The sequence below is a fragment of the Equus asinus genome, chromosome 23, assembly GCF_041296235.1.
Source record: "Equus asinus isolate D_3611 breed Donkey chromosome 23, EquAss-T2T_v2, whole genome shotgun sequence".
Lineage (NCBI taxonomy): Eukaryota > Metazoa > Chordata > Mammalia > Perissodactyla > Equidae > Equus > Equus asinus.
This window is the reverse complement of record NC_091812.1, coordinates 14,209,755-14,227,980: the sequence shown is the minus strand read 5'-3', so window position 1 is coordinate 14,227,980 and position 18,226 is coordinate 14,209,755. Positions and strand designations below refer to the sequence as shown.

Genomic DNA, 18,226 nt, shown 5'->3' with positions numbered 1-18,226 from the left:
AGGTGGTCCAAACGCACACAGGGTGGCTGAGGACGTGGGTACCAGACTTCGAAAATAAAAATGCAGGACACCCACCGGAGATATTCTCTCCTGGGTATTGTAACTGAAAATCAGTTTGTACAGCAATAGTTTTAAAGACATAACTGTGGATGTGCCTTTTTCATTTCTAATAGTATGTTGTAAAACTTCTTCCCAAACAATAACAAAAAAATCTCTGTAAACTGTTTATTCCAGGTTCCAGAAGCCCTTAACTCTAACTGTGTTGCTGAACCAAACACATGTATATCACTGACACCTCATGATGTCATATTGTTCAGCCTACAGATGGCACTGACAGCCCAACTCTTGGGTTAAGACAAAGTCATCTCCATGATGATTCTGCCGTTGAGGTGAGGGGAAGCAGAGCACTTCTTCCTAGCCTGCGCAAGAACAATGTGGGCTCTTTGTGGCCTGTCCCAGGTGAACAGCCGCAAGGGGAAGCTCCCCTCCCCTCGTCCCAACATGGACCCAGAGCCCAGTTTTCTTTTGTTCCTTCTCCACAGTTTCTCCCATGTAAGCCTGTTTCCTGTACTTAGATCGGAGACCACAGGATGGTAGACAAGACCCCAATTTCTGTCCTGATGTAGCAACAGGTAGCAAGAGGGTGGACAGTGCTTCTGAGCAGCCCCCACCCTGCCCCATTTCCTCCTCCAGCACCCAGGGTGCCACAAGGTCAGCAGCAGGCGGACCCGTGATAGTTACAGGAATTCACGTGGTATCATCCAGACCACCTCCCTCCTGGTCACTCATGTGCGCCCAGTCCTAGGTGGCAGTGGCCCCGACACAATGGGGATCCAGAGTTCCTGTTCCTAAAAACTCAGAACTGTTGACCTTACCTGGATTATGATGCCTTTCGCTTTATATTCTGCTTGCAGCGCCTTGGAAAACGTGCGCATAAAAGCCTGGAGCAAGAAGGAGAAACACCCGAGGAATAAAGAGCTTCCTTTCTCCTTCTGAGCCAGCACACTCGGACTTCAAAGGCACCGCGGAGAGCCTGCCGCTCTACCTTACCGCGCCGCCCTTCAACGTGATGGGAGTTAGGACTTGACTTCTCAGTCTGGGAAAGAGCTCTCTCAATGAGCAGGAAGAGACATTTTGCGATAAGCACACACCCAGGGCCACTGCATATAGGTGACCTTATCCAGGGCAAGCTCTCCCTTGTCTAGAGCAGCCCCTCCTCTGAGGATGTGTTTTCATGTCTAGCGCATGGGCACTCCTGGCTAGGCCTCCACAACAGAAGGAAGGAAGACCTCCCAGGCAAGGAGGTGAGTGGGGGCTGGAGTCCCACGGGGGCTGCACTTGGCCAGCTGTGCAGCTGCAGGCCTTCATCAGCCCAGGGGCAGTGCCTTTTTCTTATTTGCACCCAGACGCCTGCTGACTAGCTCCACTGTAAACACAGAAGAACCCCCAGGCACATCAGTCCATCAGCTTGCCAAGTGATCCACAGGAAATTCCCACTGAGGAAAACAAGAGGGAGAAGGAGAAGGGGCCTGGGACTATATGCTATCACTCACCTTGGAAGCCGAATACAGGGAGTATATGGGCCAAGGAAAGAGGGCCACCCCGGAAGAAATGTTCAGGATGAGACCTTTCCGCCTAAAAGGCATAGAAGCAAAGTTTCAATTGCTTTGCTGTCTGATCACACCTTTCAAAAAGGAAGAAACCAGAGGCTCATGTGAAGGCTGGGAAAACTCCGTCCTCTCTCGGCTTCCCCAGGCACTGAGTGCTCTGCTGCCGAGAAGCGTGAATGGAACTTCCGCTACATCATGACCTATGACACTGCACAGTGATGTCACTCGGCAGTCGGTTGACATCAAGGACTTGTGGCTGGAAACAGGGGCTCTGCTACAACAAAGATCCGCCACCAAAAGGCAGAGAGCTAACTCAGTTCAGATGAGGCTCAGGGGGAAGGGAGCCTTCTCTCTCAAATGTGACCACGTGAGCTCGAGGTCCCTTCTGACTCGTAAATATGACCACAACAGGACAGACGTCATATGCAGAATCCTGCCTTTGGCAGAATTTGACAGTCCATCATCTGCTCACACAGGCACCCCCACAAGTCTCTGAGGTCCTTAATTATCCTTTTGAAATTCAGTATCCTTAATCCTTCCCAACTAGAAGAGTTCAATATGGACAAAACAAGAAACTGCCAATTAGAATGCAAGGACAAGCCCCTTCTTCCTCCAGGGAAGATAATACCATTGACAGCTTGCTTCTAATGAATACCACCTGAGAAAAGCCAGCTCTCAAACGGATGTTGTAATAGACTGGTAACATGGAATAAATGGAGATGCTGATGGGGTGGTGATTTTTACCACTAAACTGGAGTATTCATTCTGACAAGAGCTGAAATTCCTAACAACAAAGAGATGGTCCTGGTCTCAGGCCAACTTCTGAAGTCTTTTTCTTGCTCACCATGAGTTAATTTTTTAAAATACTATGTGTGCTGAAAAATGCTGTTCTCTTCCTCCCTCCAGCACATGCTACATTTGACCTTCAAATATGCTTATCTGTTTGCAAAGCTGGCCTGGCCCAGAAAGTTATGCTTTCACCCATAATCACCATGTCCTTTCCTCGTAGTTTTATCATTTGTTAAAGCAGCAGCCGGATGAACCCCATACCCCGAGTCCCCAAGTCAGCTGACTGCCAAGCCAGGGACAGCCTGCTGCTCCATGCTTTTTCCAAGAAAGATCTTACCTTGATTCCATTTGTTTCAGAATGAGCTGTGTCATCTATAAGAGAAAGCCACAGTTAAACCTTGACAAATGAACTAAGTAACAATGGGTGGGGGGACTTGGGAACCAAGTGCAGAGGAAGCTGGAGAAAGAGCTTAATCTTCTCAGATGGCCTTGAAAATTTGCTGACACTCATTGGAGGTAATCTGGCAACACTAGAGTCTGGCTGGAACCCACAGGAGACAACTAGACAAATGGCAAACTGTTCAGAGGCCTCTGGTTTCTTCCCCATGGAGCTAAAGTCTTCCTGCAAAATGAGGGCAATGAAAAATTATGGAAATGGGCTTATGGCTGTGGGATCAACACTGAGGTTCCCCAGATACTCTTCATTTTGAGAGACAGGCAAAAGTAGCCTGGCCATCAGAAACCACACCATGAGGTAGAATTAGAGGATGGTCAGGAAATCTCACAAGTGTCCGTGATTATCTCACATACAAGGTATGAGATGGAGAACGACATCTCTTCAGTTCAACAGTTGCCACACAAGCAGCCTGAAGGTGGTCTGTGAAATAGCTCCCTAGACAGAACATGTCTGTCTGGAATTACAACAGCATTGAGAAGTCCCTTTCCCCTCTTAACCTACTGCCACCTGAAGAGGTTTTCCCTGCCAGCTCTAGAGCTTAAATATCCCATTAAAAGAGATTTTTCACATCATAAATACAATGCACACATTTTAAGAATTAAGGAAGAGGCAAACCCACGGACTGAATGTTCTTGAATGTATCACTGAGTGGAATCAGGCCTGACCATGGGAGCAGGTTTGAGACAGAGAGGAACCAAACAGAAGGGGAAGTCAGCAAAATAGAGAAATAAAGGAGACTGGGGCCAGAAGACAAGTCTTGCCTATTTCTCCATGTTGTCTGGGGCCTTGCGGGAGCTTTTCACTAGGCTCTGGTCCCTGCTACCCCACCGAAGCCCAACCCCAGGAGCCTCCAGGTAATGTCTTCACAGCTCTGGGCAGCAGGAGAGGGGGTAGGGCTGGAAAATCCCTAGAACCCACTGGACTGCCTCCTGAATCACTGGATTTGAGGGAGGCAAAAGAAGGATGAGGGCTAGACTGTGGCATCATCCTTTCCTTGACTCTCCAGCTTCATTAAAGGTATGACTGGAGCGCTGTTGGACAGCATTCCTCAAAGTCTCCCAGATAAACTCACTAGCATTTTTGGGTGAATGATCCCAATTAAAGAGATAATATTGGACTTTGTAGGTCCCTGGCTCAAAGCTCCCAATATTTAGTCTCTTATCCCACCTTTCATTTGCCCTCAAAGTCATTCTCTCACCTATGCCCTTGAGAGAGAACCCTACTATATCCAGACAGGTACTTTGGAATCATTATGTGATGCTGGTCATACTTGGCATACGTAGCATACTTAGCCTTCAATTTGTTTTCTTTGTTACTTAGGGAAGTCAGTGTCTACCAATATATAAAATATTTTTCTTGGGAAATCAAAGCATTTCTCTGCTTAAAGGAGTCAGATGGTTGTCAAATACACTCTGGAAACCCTGTGATTAAATGGACCAAGACTGAAAAATCAATATGTAAAACAATGTGGAAGATTTTAGTAGTGAGGCTGCAGACAACAGTTGGACGTAGGAAGCTTACAATTATGTCAGCTGGGGGTTTTAAAAAGCCATTGATTTCTCAGAATAAAAAGAATGTGTGTACCGATAAAATCTGAGCAGCAAACTATAAAATATGCTTACAAAAAACAACCATTGGTCTAAATAATTGTTGTCAGCCAAACTTATGCTCTTGAAAATAATTCTATTTTGGTCTGCTCAGCATCCGTCCCCCTTCCGTATGTTGATAAAACCTCTGTTCCTCTGGGAAACCAGGCCTCCACTGCCTGTCCTGTTGTTCAGATGAGACCGAGCCTCCCGCCACTCCCCAGCCAGGGTCCCAGCTCCATGAAATCAGGGCTCATACCTGACTCATTGCTGTGGTTCCACTGGACCTTCCAGAGTGGTCAGGAGGGCTGCCATGAGCAGCTGTGAATTTTGCGTACTGAGCAAGGTGCCCAGATGTGGGGATGAGTGGGGGCTGACAGCCCAGCGTTCACCCACAAGCCATTTGGAGGACTCTAGCCATTCAGAGGAAAGGGAAACATGTTCACGCAAAAGCATCATCTCCTCACCAAGTCAGGCAGCATCAGGCTGTGTCCACTCTTCAGCAGTACCTTTTTCCAAACTGTCTGCCCAGAGGGGTGCCTTTCTCTTATTCATGCGAAGACACCATACAGGCTAGCTCTGGGGTGGTCCCCTTATAAACGCTTATGCAGTTCACTCTAATCAAAGGGCCTGAGTGCTGAATAGCATCTGAGACGGCACTCAGTCCAACACTATTAACAACAGAGGAAGAACCTGAAGTTCAAGGGGGTTAGACAACTTGCCCAATGCTGTCCAAATAACGAGTAGCTGAGCTGGGAGCAGAATAGACATGAACTTAAACTTCAATTCAACAAGTATTTATTGAACAGCAAAAAATTCAGAAAAATCCAAGCCATGCCCTCTGTCATTTTTCCAAACAGAGCAAGCTTTCCTCTATTTACAAAGACTAAAATCAGAGGAAGATATTAAATTTGAAAAAAGCAAAAAGCTGTCTTGGACTCCTGAATAAGTTTCAGGATTGTCAGGCCTAATACGTTCTGACATGTGACAAAACTGAATGCAGAAATAGGATTCAGATACTAGGGAGAATAAATCCATCACTATTTTCTTGATGAAAACAGAATAAGACAGTTAAAAGACCACTACATGACCTCTCACTCAAGTGTGGTTCAGTTTCAAAGAATTCTGCTTCAATAGAGAAGAGAGCGCCGCTCCTGAGTTGCAAATTCCAACAGCTGCGACATTTTAATGCGGTTAACGTATTGATCACATACCTTCACTACTGAGGTGATGTTACAATGGATGAGGCTCTGTAACAAATAATCATAACCACAAATCAGCCAGATCATTTAAGAAATTCTCTTGAGAAGTAGTCAGTGCTAAAGAACTATAAAGTGGGTCAAAATGTGTGTGTGAGCAGTACCCTCACTCACTCCGCCTGCAAATTCAGCTCCTAATTGACGTTCAGCAAGTATGCACCAGAACTGGGAACATCTGACATCCATACTATGATTCTATAAGAATGCCATCCTGCATAGAAGTCAATTGAGAGTTTCCTCAAAAATTCGGGGAGGAATATGGACACAGTTTTTCAAAGGGAGATGGTTAATTTGCAGCTAGAGGAAGCATTTAGCCTATGTGGCTCTAGAAGACAACAGCATAGAGAAGAGAAAGGTGAAATGTTGTACAATACAAGGCAGAGGTTCTGGGCTACAGAGGCCAGATAAAGAAACTACTAGAGTCACCCAAGACAGACAGACAGGGAAAGAGGGACAGTCACAGAAACAAGCACAAATGCAGACAAAAATAGAGAAAGAGAAGCAAGAATGGAGCCTGCTTAATGGAGAGACGCAGACTGTGCCAGAAACAGGGACCTTGGGGTTAGATGTGTGGCCAAGAGGGAGCTTGGCAAGGATGCACAGCAATATCTGAGCAATCTGGCATTATATGCCCGTCCAGTAGACATGGCACTTAAATAGGACCTAGGAATACCTGCGAGATCCGGGCATGGAGGCATGATAGCCTGTTCAGAAGTGGTATAACCCCGTGATCTTGAAGGTCAGGGCCTGGAGAAGATCAACAAATAGTGCCTTCCAGGACTCTTAACTGCATAACAAATTCACTCCTGACCAACAACGGCAGCCATGGGTCTGAGTCAAGCTTGCTGAACTTACAACACCCCCAACCACAGAGTTTGTATCATGGAACTCCCTCACAATCTTACTACCTGGGAAGACAAAGAAAGCCAAAGAGCTGGCCTTCTGCCATTTACATCCACAGCCATGAATGTGTTGGGTGGAATTACCCACCTTTTAAAGCAGAGTGCAGAGCCCCAAAAGACTGGGACAGTGGGCAAGTTTTGATGTTTGGAGTAGGGGAAAGAGGTCCTTGTCCTAGAGATGGTCATGAAAAGGGGCACCCTTGACTGTGTATCAAGTGCTGAAGTGAAAAAAAAGGGAGCCCTTCAGACAGCCACCTGGAATACAGGATTTTGGCCACACACACTCCTCCCAGGCCTTGGTGATTGTCCAGCCAGGGGCCCAGTACCTGGGGAGAGGAACCATCCCCAGAAAGCACAGGCGCACCTGGATCTCATCCGGTGAATTAAGGAAATGTCTCGGGAGAAGGTCTGGAAGCATTCCAACATTGTTGACTGACAGAAAGAAGCAAAACAAAAAGATGTCAGAAGAGCTGGTGGCAAATGTTTATTGAAAGCCTTAAAAATGTTCATATTCAACCCAGAATTCTCTTGGGAAGTTTTCCTAAGGAAACACATACAAAAAGATTCATATATGAGGTTGTTCACTGCAACATGATTCGATAGGAATGAGCAAATTGGAGGGAAAAAAATTTGTTGTCTAATAATAGGAAGCACATTAAGTGAATCATGGTGCAGACACATGGTGGAACGCAATGGAGTCATTCAAAACCGTGGCTGCTTAGAATTTCAAAGACATGGGAAAACATTTGTGATGTATGGTTTTATAAAAGTGTCACAAAACAGTATGTAAACTTAATTCTGGTTTTGAAAATATGTGTGTATGTATCTGGAAGGATATACACCAAAATGCCATCTCAGACTGCTGGGATTTTAAGAAATTCATATTTCTTTTATGTGCTCATCTATCGTTTCCAGGTTTTCTGCAATAATATGTTTTACATTTTTATTAGTAAAAAATGTAATTATTTTTCAAATTCAGTGGGAAGTTTAGAAATCGAATCTTACTTCCCTCTGTGTACAATACAAAACTGTACTGTATGTGTGGTTATAGAATAGCTTGTCTACAAATCATCATAGAAAAGAATATTATCTTTTTTCTGAGTTAGAGAGTCGATTCTCAAATAACCGCACTGACTTGCTATTTCGTGGATCAATCAGAGCAACATTTGTTTGCTAAACTAATTCCTTTAGGCCAATGTTTCTGAGATTCTCCCTTCCTGGCAATTGTCAATATCAGTTCAGTGAAAGAAAATTCATTTTAATATTAGGAAATATGGTAGGGAAGGTGGAAATATGTAGGTTTGATACATTCCAAAGCCATATATAAATTTGTGAATCCAGTCTGCCTTTTGAAGAACTGAGCTTTAACATTCCGTTTATTCTACAGATTAGAATACAGCCATGGGTTAAGTTTAAGCCACCATGGAATAATCAAGTGTCACTGAGATAACTATTTCACTGATGCATTACAAGGAGCTGTGCATTTTGCAATTTACTTACCTAAAATTCCAATTTCTAAGCCTTTAAGTTTTTCTTTAATATCCTCATAGATGTCATCTTTGGTAAAATCTGTTTGTATAATCTTCACACTACTCCCTGTAGTCCTCTCTGCATTAGAGACAACAGTTATTTTTTAATGACAGGGGTCCAAATCCTCCTCTGCCCATGGGGCTCCCCCGATGCTTCTGGACCACCTGGGCAGACATTGAGGAGCACAAGTCCATCACCCCAATTAGAAACAAGAAGCAAGGGCTGACCCATGGCCGAGTGGTTAAGTTTGCGCGCGCTCCGGCAGCCCAGGGTTTCCACGGTTCAGATCCTGAGCGCAGACCTAGCACCGCTCATCAGGCCATGCTGAGGCGGCGTCCCACATGGCACAACCAGCAGGACCACAACTACAGTATACAACTATGTACTCGGGGGCTTTGGGGAGAAAAAGAAGAAGAAAAAAAAAAGATTGGCAACAGGTGTTAGCTCAGGTGCCAATCTTTTAAAAACAAAGCAGAAAGCAGCCCTGGAGAAATGCTGGGATGCGCTGAAAGATCTGCGAATGATGTTTCTGTCCGTTTCTAAGAGTTACTATAGTGACGAGTATATACATTAAAACAGGTTTAATGCAGCGGTTCTTAAACTGGGGTCCACAGAACACAATATCAGCACCACCGGGAACTTATTAGAAACAAACTCTCAGGCTCCCCTCCAGACCTAGCGAAACAGAAACCCTGGAAGCAGGCCCAGCCACCTGTTTTCAGCTGTGTTCCGGGGAACTCTGGTACGAGCTGGTGGTGGAGACCCCAGGACTAAGTGCTGTCAATGTGAGGCGGCCTCTGCTTGGTCAGTGTCAGGTCCCTCTGCACAGACACAGCAACGCTTTCTATCCATCCCACACTTTAGCGTTCACAAAGCATTTAGATACACAATATCTTAGTTCAATCCTCTCTACAGCCTTGCAGAGCAGGTATTATCCCCATTTTCCAGAGGAGGAAACTAAGGCTGGGAGGAGCTAGCTAACTTGCCCAAGGGCGCCCACACGCTGCTCCCGCCAGGTTAACGCTCCCTCCACACTTCTCTGTGGTCGCCTTGTGCAGGGACCTTCAGGAGGACGCAAAGCAACAGGCAGATTTCGCCAGCTGCTGTCTGCTCAGCTTTGGCAGTGGACCCAATATTTCTGGGTCAAGCGATCTTGAGGCATAGTTGGGGGGTGGGGAATGTTTTCAGACTAAAGACGCTTCCTGCTTTTCAAGAGGATGATAAAAAGCACATTTCAGCATGGTGAAGGAAACACTAAAGAACGTCCTAATCCCGGCCAAAGTTGCTTCTGAGACCGAGACCCAGAATAAAAGCAGAATTCAGTGGTCCAAGGGCACAGAGCTCCACAGCACGATCACTCAGCCCCGCACCTCCCACCTCCATCTCCCAGCCAAAATCTCCCCAGGGACACGGGGCCATCCCTCAGACGGCCTGCACGGTCTTCCTGAGGCTTCAGAATCAAACGTGCATTCCTTTGAGGTAAGGAGTTTATTAATTACTAAATAAATAATTAATTATTAAAATAAAATACCCAAAAGAGGGATATTGTGATCATCATTAAGAACACTTCAGAGTGGATCATAATAATAAAACCTTATAATATAACATACATTATAATATAAATTCTGCCTCCTAGGATTATACAATGTACAACCTTCACAACCATACATGGCAGCCCTGGATCAAATCTTTTTTAAAAATCTGACAGCCACAGTAAGCACCATCACTTACCCTCTTGCAAGGAGCAGAGCATGGACACAGGGAAGTGAAGTCCCAAATACATATCCCGCTTTTGAAGGGAGTGGCAGAAGCAATAGGCAGCGGGAACCTCTGGGTGAAGGGGACTGATTCTGGAGATGAAGGTGCCGGAGAAAGGAGGGAGTGGATCTGCTAGTGTCTGAGTCTGCTCCTGCCCCACCTGGCCCAGAGTCACTGGTGAATTGAAGCTGACACAACGTAAACTGGGCTCTAGCAGGAGGGCTGGCACCCCAGGCTCTAGTCAGAAGACTAGAGATGCTGAAGGGATGTCTACAGGCAGAACAGGAGCAGACTTGGCTGGCGGGCTTCACGACCATCTCCCTTATGTCTTGGGGTCACTCACCAATCTCTGTGGCAGTGGCCTGTAGCTTTTCCAGTGTCCGGCTGATAAGCACAACGTTGAGTCCTTGTCTTGCCAGCTGGGGGTGGGGATGGGAAAACCCAAAAAGACAAAGGTGATAAGCAGACGGGGAAGGCTTGTTTCAAGGTGAATTGGGGCATCACCTTGCTTCTCCTGGGCTTAAAGTTGCAGAACGTGACAAAGGTTTCTGGGTTACTAGCAAAACAACCACACTGGGCCAGGCTCAATGTGACATAGTAATTTATTTGTGTATGTTTACTACAGGCCAGGAACTACTCTGGGCGCTTTTTTGCACAGATCCACAATCTGAATGCCCTCTCATCTGAAATGCCTGGGGTCAGACATGTGTCGGAATTCAGAATTGGGAGGGTTTTATACTATAATTCATGTAACAGGGTCTAGGGCAGCACCTCAAAATAAAAAACAGTATTTCTACAGCAACTTTGGAGCTGCTTCCCATTCACAAGAACGTGCTCCATGAGGTTCGCTTCACTCGGGCGTGGTCCAGGACCCGAGCCTCCCTCCCTGTTCTCAGGCAGGAAATGGAGTAGGAACCCAAGGGCAGATGGGGCTTCCCAGAGATCAGCAAGAGCGTTCTTCAGAACGGACACTGCCTAGACTCATGGGGGCCGAGTGGCCGTGTGCAGAAGCCATGCACATTAACAGGGCACAGGGGACACGTAAACTCGGTGTGCTGGGCCGTCACAGGCAGGCCGAGACGTGTCACACCTAAATATGCGACAGGTGAGAAAAGTTAGAGCATTCTCTGAAGACAGAAGGAAAAGCCAATGTTCATTTAAACAGAGACTGGTGGCATTTGAGTTAGTGACAAAGGGTCGAGTTAATTGAAATCTTTCTCTATGGTTTTAATTAAATGGTTTATACTGTTTTTTTTAAAATTTCGGTAAAATACACACAACATAAAATTTGGTATCTTAACAAAAATATAGAATGTTTTGCAAATTTGTGTGTCATCCTTCACAGAGCCCATGCTAATCTCCATATCCTTCCAGTTTTAGTACACGCCCTGCCAAAGTGAGCATATGTCATTATTTTTATAAGGAATTACATACTATAGAAAAGGCGTAAGAAGCTGAATTAAAGATTATACTACACAGTCTCCAACAATTCAAGCCCGTGGTCTCAGAATCATTCAGGAAGATGTCCAAAAACACCAATTCCCACCAAAGCCATCCAAATAAAAATCTCTGGGATTGAAGGCTCGACATGTACATCTTTTTCTGTTTTAATTATTTAATTATACTATTAAATACACGCGTATGTTCTCGTTGTGGAAGATGCCCCACTGCCCCACGTCCATCTCCCCCAGCCCAGGTCCCACTGCCTTGAGTCTGACGCCCAGCCGCCTCGCTCTTTCCCTGCGTCTATGTGCAGGTGTAAGTATGTACCAAAAGGAAAGTCCGCTGTGTGCGTTTCCTTCCTTTTCACCCTTTATAAACTGCATTATAAGTATTATCTTTTAAACTTGGTATGTCTTATCTCTAAGAACTTCGTCTATTTCCACATCAGCCCATGTAGAGCCACGTGACTCTTTTGATTGCGTCACAGGGCTCCACAGTTCACTTTGCTCGGAGCACTACAGTTGTTTTCAAGTCTTCCCATGACCCATATTGCTAGAGTGAAAACCCTCCCATATAACTCTTTGTATATACAAGTGGACTGACTCCTAGAGTAGATAGAAAAGAGGTGGAATTGTGTCAAAGAGTGTATGCTTTTTAAATTTTAATACTACTGTCAAAGTGCCCTCCCTTAAAACTGTACCATCAAAAATAGAATTATAGCTATTTCTCCACACTCTGGCCAATACTTGATATTAGCAACCTTTTTCAACTGTTTCCAACCTAATGGTCAAGAAGTTACATTCCTTTATTATTTTTAATTGCATTTTTCCAGGTATCAGTGGGGTAGGCGTCTTTTTGTGCATTTATGTGTGAATTTCCAGTGTACACCCTTTGTGACTTCTTCTACTAGGTTATCATTTTCTTATAAATTTCTAGGAGTTTTTTAAATATATTCTGGGTATTAATTATTTGCCTACTATATATGTAGCAAGTATTTTCTCCTTTGTTTATGGTGTGCTTGCCATACCTTATATATTAATTTTAATGTTATCAAGTTTGTGAACATTTTCCTTATTTTTTAAATTTCCTTTATGATTTTCTCTAACTCCAAAGATATAAATTTGTAGTTTCTTTCTTTTTTTTCTTTTTGAGAATAGTATAAGCTTGAAATTATCTAGTGTGATTTTTTTTCAAAATGGGTAGGTAATTGTCTTGACATTTTTCTATTTGTTCATTCTTTCCTGATTTAAAATGCTAACTTAGTCATATGCCAAGTTCTCATATGTACACAGGTCTCTTTCTGATCTGTCTGTTCTGTTTCATTGACCTATTTGTCAATTTCTGTGCCATTACCACTTCTGGTTTAATCATAATCTTCTAACAGGCTTGGATATCTGATGTCTGGTAGAAGAAGTTCCTACCATTTATTATTGTCCTTCAAAATGTTTCTGTTTTATCTTCTTAGTTTAATTTTCCAAATAAATAATAAAACTGTCTAGTCAAGTATTATATTGAAATTAGAGATATTTAGGGGAAAAGTTACGTCTTTTTGGTAATCATTGTCTCATCCATAAATACAGTATCCATCTATTCAGATCCCATGTGTTCTTCTAAAAACTTTTAGAAGTTTCTTCATATAAATCTTGGACATTTCTTGTTAATTTGCGTTAGTTAGGATAACATTAGCTGCTGCAACAAAGAACTCCAATATTTCAGTGGCTTAACACAGTGAAGCTGGTTTTTTGTCTTGCATAATAGACTCTATTCTGCATAGTCATTTAGGGCCCATGGCTGAGAAAGGCTTTGCCATCTTCAACACTAGGTCTCTAAGATTGCCCTTGGGTGTAATCCAGCCAGTGCAAGGATTAAAAGAGGGTAGAGAAGATACATGCGATCCCTCGGTCACCTGGACCAAAGTGACACACATCATTTCTGCTTGGTTTCATTGGCAAAATTAGTCCCATGACCCCATCTGGATGTAAGGGAGTCTGGGAAATTGTGTGGGCAGCTGGCCCCTTACCAGCTACAACTCCATACCATGGAAAACAGAGTGGGGATGTGGCGGGACAGTTAACTGTTCCTGCCACCAATATCTTAATTTGTTGCCATCGTGAAGTAAATTATCATGTAAAGAAGACACCCTAGAATTATACTTAGATTCCAGTCCTGTTTCTACCATTTGTGCAAGGTACGCTACTTGGTCCTTTGGTTTCCTCATTGGCAAGGGAGGATCCCAACAGACCTAATATATTAAAGAGTGCATGGCACAGGAACTGTCACGTAGGAAGCACTCACTAGCATTATTTGTTCTATATTTTTTAATTTTATTTATATATTTTCTATCTATTTCATTTTATTTCTAGATTTTTTTTCTATATATTCTAATTTGCTATTATTTGCGATTAGGAACTCCACCCAGCCGCCTCGCTGAATTATTTCGTGCATTCTAATAGTTTGTTCATCAATGTTTGGCTTTTCGTGATGGACAATAATATTCTCTACAAAGTACAGTTCTGTCCCTTCCTCTCCAGTATTTGCATACTTTCAGCCTCATTATCTTGGCCAACACCTCCCGCACAGTGTTAAGCAAACATAATGTCTGCTCCTCCACTGTGCTGAGAACACTTTGAATGTTTCTCAATACGAAGCATGATGTTTCCTATTATTTGTGGGCAATATATTTTATCAATTTAAGAACATTTTCATCTATTCCTTTTTTCCAAATTACTTCTTTTTTAAATGCCTGGATTCAGTTTGCTAATACGTAATTTGGGTCATAGTACTCTTGTGCTATCTTTGTCCCATTTTGATATCAGAGTCATGTTAATCTGTCTACACAATTCATGAAACATGTAGGATGACCAACTTGTCCTAGGATTTTCCCAGTTTTAAAACTGAAAATCCCACATCCCCAGCACCGCCTCAGGCCCAGGTGACTCAAGATGCCTAGTCATCTAGACACTTTTTCCCCTATTCCTTGAAGACTTAGTAATGTCTACTTGTAAAAATGTCCCGGTGTTTTATTTACATGTAGCCCTTCATTCATAACCGCCTTTTCCATTTCTTCCGTATTGATCTCCTGATGTTTTCCACCTCTTCTTGAGCCAATTTTGAGAATTCCTATTTCCACAGAATGTCATTTCTTTCATCTAGATTTTCAGTTTGTTGATTCAGAGATTGAAATAGTAGATTCTTCCTTTCTTTTTCTTTCTGACTGTTCTTTTTTTAAAATCTTCTTGTCTGTAGCCAGTTTCCTAATGTTGTTCCTTCTCTTTCTTTTTTTTTTTCTTTTTTAAGCTTTTCAAAGATTTGTTTCCTTTTTTGGTCTTTTTAAAGAATCACTTTTTGTTGATCAGTTCAATTTAAACTGATCAGTTTATTCTTGTGTTTCCTATGTCATCAGTTTTTGTTCTCTTTATTAATTTACTTCTTCTCTCTCTTTTGGATTTATTTTGTTGTTCCTTTTCAAGAATTTCTTGAAAGCTCAGACTATTTGCAGTCTTCCTTACTTTCTAATAGATGTATTTAAAGCCAAAAATTTTCATCTGCATAGCACTTTGACTTTAATTCACAGGAGTGTCCATTTTTCTTTTTTCTTTAATCTTAGAGCTACATTGAAGAATAATTTTTCAATATAGATGAGGGAGTAGATATCATTTTCTAAGATTATTTTTAATTCTATTGCATAGTCGGCAGTGAATGATATGTTTTTTGCTATTGTAATTTATCACAATTTTCTTCACAGACTAATAAGCAGACAACTTTTACGAATGTTCCACATGTATCCTTAAGGAATGTGTATTTGATCTATGTTGGTTACCCAGTTTTATATACTGTTGTCTATTAAACTAAACTTAAGGTTTACCAAATATTGGTTAAACCAATGTGAGAGGATATTCAAATCCCTTATAGCCGTAATTATTTTTATATACGTAAGAAGATTGTAAATGAGAAGTTTCAACAGAAGTGCTAAGACCCAAAAGATATCAGATCACAAAGTGATTTCAGAGAGAAAACCAAGAAAAAAATGTTCAAAATAACGTCTAAGAACTGATCATTGCTCCTGGAGCCCTTCCCTGGTGGACCTCTTGCTCGTATAAAAAGTGCAACAAGACAGAGTGGCAATTAAGAGGGCTTGTGAGAGGGTTTCTTTGCTTCCTCCTGCTGCCCAGCAGAGGCTTCCCTCCAAGGGCAGCGTGAGGGAGGGGCACTACCTGCCTCTCACCTCAAGTCGACAGAGAGGGGACCAGCCCATCCAATTTCATGTTTTACATACATTTTGCTTTCTGTTCTTTATTCCCCCTCTTTTTTTCCCTTAATTAGTTAAAGGCAAAGCTATGGTAACACATTAACCCTGAAATCTCAGCAGTTTAACATAACAAAAGTTTATTTCTTACTCACTATGCTCCAACTGTGGACCTATCTTTGACCAAGGCCCCCCAAAATCTATGAGCAAGAGATCATGGCTTCCTGGTGCTCTGACATTGGAGTTATCTGCTGCCATGGGCTAGGCCACCATCCAGACTTGTTTGAGCATTTCCTCTGGACAAGACATGGGAGGGAACTGGTGTGGGATTAAATTCTATTCACAAAAATTACCTCAAGGCAAAGAGACCTCACAGAAGCAAAGCTGGAGAAGAGTGCACAGGCAGTGTGCAGGATGAGGGTGCCTTCGCCAGGGCCAGGATGCGAGGCACTCACTGCGGTGCAGAACCCAGAAAAGGGCCCCATAGGCAGTGTCAGGGTCAAATAGTTGCCAGTCCCTAAGAGCAAGATGCCCACCTAGGAGAGTACCAGGCATATAAGGCACCTAGGATTCCCCTTCCTTCTTCTCTCTGCCCACCAACCCTCCTGCTCTCAGACCCTGACAGGCTCACACGCCTCAGTTACCAAGCTGGAAAAGGATAAATGCTAAGCCAGGGAAGAGAGAAAACGGACCACAGCACCAGGGTGTGTCCCTCCCAGATCATCACCTCAAAGCAGGTCCCAGCGGTGGGGAAGGGACAAGATGTAACTTTATTTCACGCTCAGCATTTGATTACTGCAGGTGATTGGACACTGGTCACTACAGAATTGAAACCATGTCGGCATCTGGAAGTGACCAGAGACTTTGTTTTACCTAAGAGTGAAGTAACAGGACCAGAGGCAGAGAAAGAACCACCACCATGGAGGGGGTCAAAGAGGTGAAGAGAAATAGCACACTTGTAAGTGTGTCCTGGAGCTCTTCAAGGACTGCTTATTGAAAACGCGTCACACTGTAGATTTCTATTTCTGAAAGAGACACACGAATCTCCCACAATGGCTGTAAATTCAACAAACACTTCTATTTCCAACGGTTTCTACTTTTGTGGGCATCACCCACATAGGCAAAAACCTTTACCTGACTAAAAGAATTATTAACCTTTGTCTTTTGTCTCCCACCTTAGATAAAATCAAGAGTTAAGGGTCGCTGACACAGGTTCAGTCTTTTGGAAACAGGAACATTGATCAAGGAGGAAGAAAATTGAGACATTATTGGGAACTATCACCCACTCGGAGACAGGTGTCTGAAGAAATTGTGTTCCTAGGATAACGTGGTGCAAGACTGCATGTCCTCTCCCCTGTGTAGCTGCTCTGTGACTTTTCTTCGGGGAAGGTGGGCTTTGAGGACCCTAGTCTGCCATCTTCCATCTTTGCTTGCAAAAATGAATAAACCCTTTCTATTCCACCAACTTGCCTCTGGACTTATTGGTTGGTGTCATGGTGTCAGAATAAGTGTGTTGCTGGGTAACACTTTCAGTATTTTGAAATTATATTGCCAGAAATAGAATAGACTCAATATTAATAATCTGAATTTTATCAATATGAATATTTGTTTTATTGTCTTGTATTATATTTTGTCTAACACTAATATTGCTCCTACTCCTTTCCTTTCTTTTGCATTTTGCTAGTATATGTTTTTCCATTTCTTTGTTTTCAATCTTCCTGTATTCAATATTGGATACTTTTTTCAACCCCATCTGAGTATCTGTTATTTATCAGTAAATTTAACCAAGTCACATTTATTGAGATTGCAGATGTGTTACACCAACTCTTGCTATCTTATTTTAGTTTTTCTGTTCATTGTGTTTTCCTTGTTATTTTTCTCCCTTTGCAGGAAGCAGGGTAGGATAGTTTGTGCTGGTAACAAATTGGCCCCAAATCTCAATGGCTTAATACAAGAAAGGTTTGTTCTTCCTCACACAACGTCTTCTGCAGGTGACCCAACAGTCCAGGCCAGCTCTCTCCATGGAGTGACTCAGGGATCCAGGCTTTTTCCCCAGGGCTAGAAGTAGGATGAGGCAAGTGAAGAAGTTAGGGTGCAAAATTCAAGGAGGGTCTCACTCTCAGGTTCATAGTCACCATGTATGCCTCCCCTTAGTCCCGCCCTACTATTTCCATCTAGTGGCTCCACCCTCTCAATACAAGGCCCCCATTGCTTGGCCTCATGTTGGGTAATTGAGCACTGAATTTGATTATAGCCTAGCCAAGATAAATTTGTGTCTTATTTTAAGAAATAAGTTAAAGAATAGCCATTTTTTTTCCTCAGGCTAAATACAGAAAGACCAGTTCTTTACCTGGATTAGTAAAACATTTACATAAATAAAAAACTGTCACAAAACTATGGACATTTTACAAGAATACATGCAGAGAAAAGGATACACATCAAACATGCAAGAAAGGTTGTGTATGGGTGGATGGGGGATGGGAATGAAAGAAAATACAATGAGAGAGGGACCTCCTATGACTCAATGATAATGACCCAACCCTCCATGTCTTTGATTAAAAAATCAGAAGGAGGGGGCTGGCCCCGTGGCCGAGTGGTTAGGTTCGCGCGCTCCGCTGCAGGCGGCCCAGTGTTTCGTTGGTTCGA

The 18,226-nt window shown here is 43.1% G+C and overlaps 1 protein-coding gene and 1 pseudogene across 1 annotated transcript in view; both read right to left on the bottom strand.

Moving 5' to 3' along the window:
• HSD17B3 (hydroxysteroid 17-beta dehydrogenase 3) overlaps positions 1–18,226 on the bottom strand; it is a 45,571-nt gene that overhangs the window by 10,966 nt on the left and 16,379 nt on the right. Inside the window, exons 3-9 of the mRNA XM_070496088.1 lie at positions 10,235–10,367; positions 8,104–8,211; positions 6,968–7,035; positions 5,657–5,692; positions 2,737–2,771; positions 1,554–1,635; positions 876–941 (exon numbers count right to left, since the gene is read on the bottom strand). Coding sequence (XP_070352189.1) covers positions 876–941; positions 1,554–1,635; positions 2,737–2,771; positions 5,657–5,692; positions 6,968–7,035; positions 8,104–8,211; positions 10,235–10,367 — 528 coding nt within the window. The remainder of the gene's footprint in view (positions 1–875; positions 942–1,553; positions 1,636–2,736; positions 2,772–5,656; positions 5,693–6,967; positions 7,036–8,103; positions 8,212–10,234; positions 10,368–18,226) is intronic.
• Positions 11,193–11,293, bottom strand: LOC123280309 (U6 spliceosomal RNA; annotated as a pseudogene).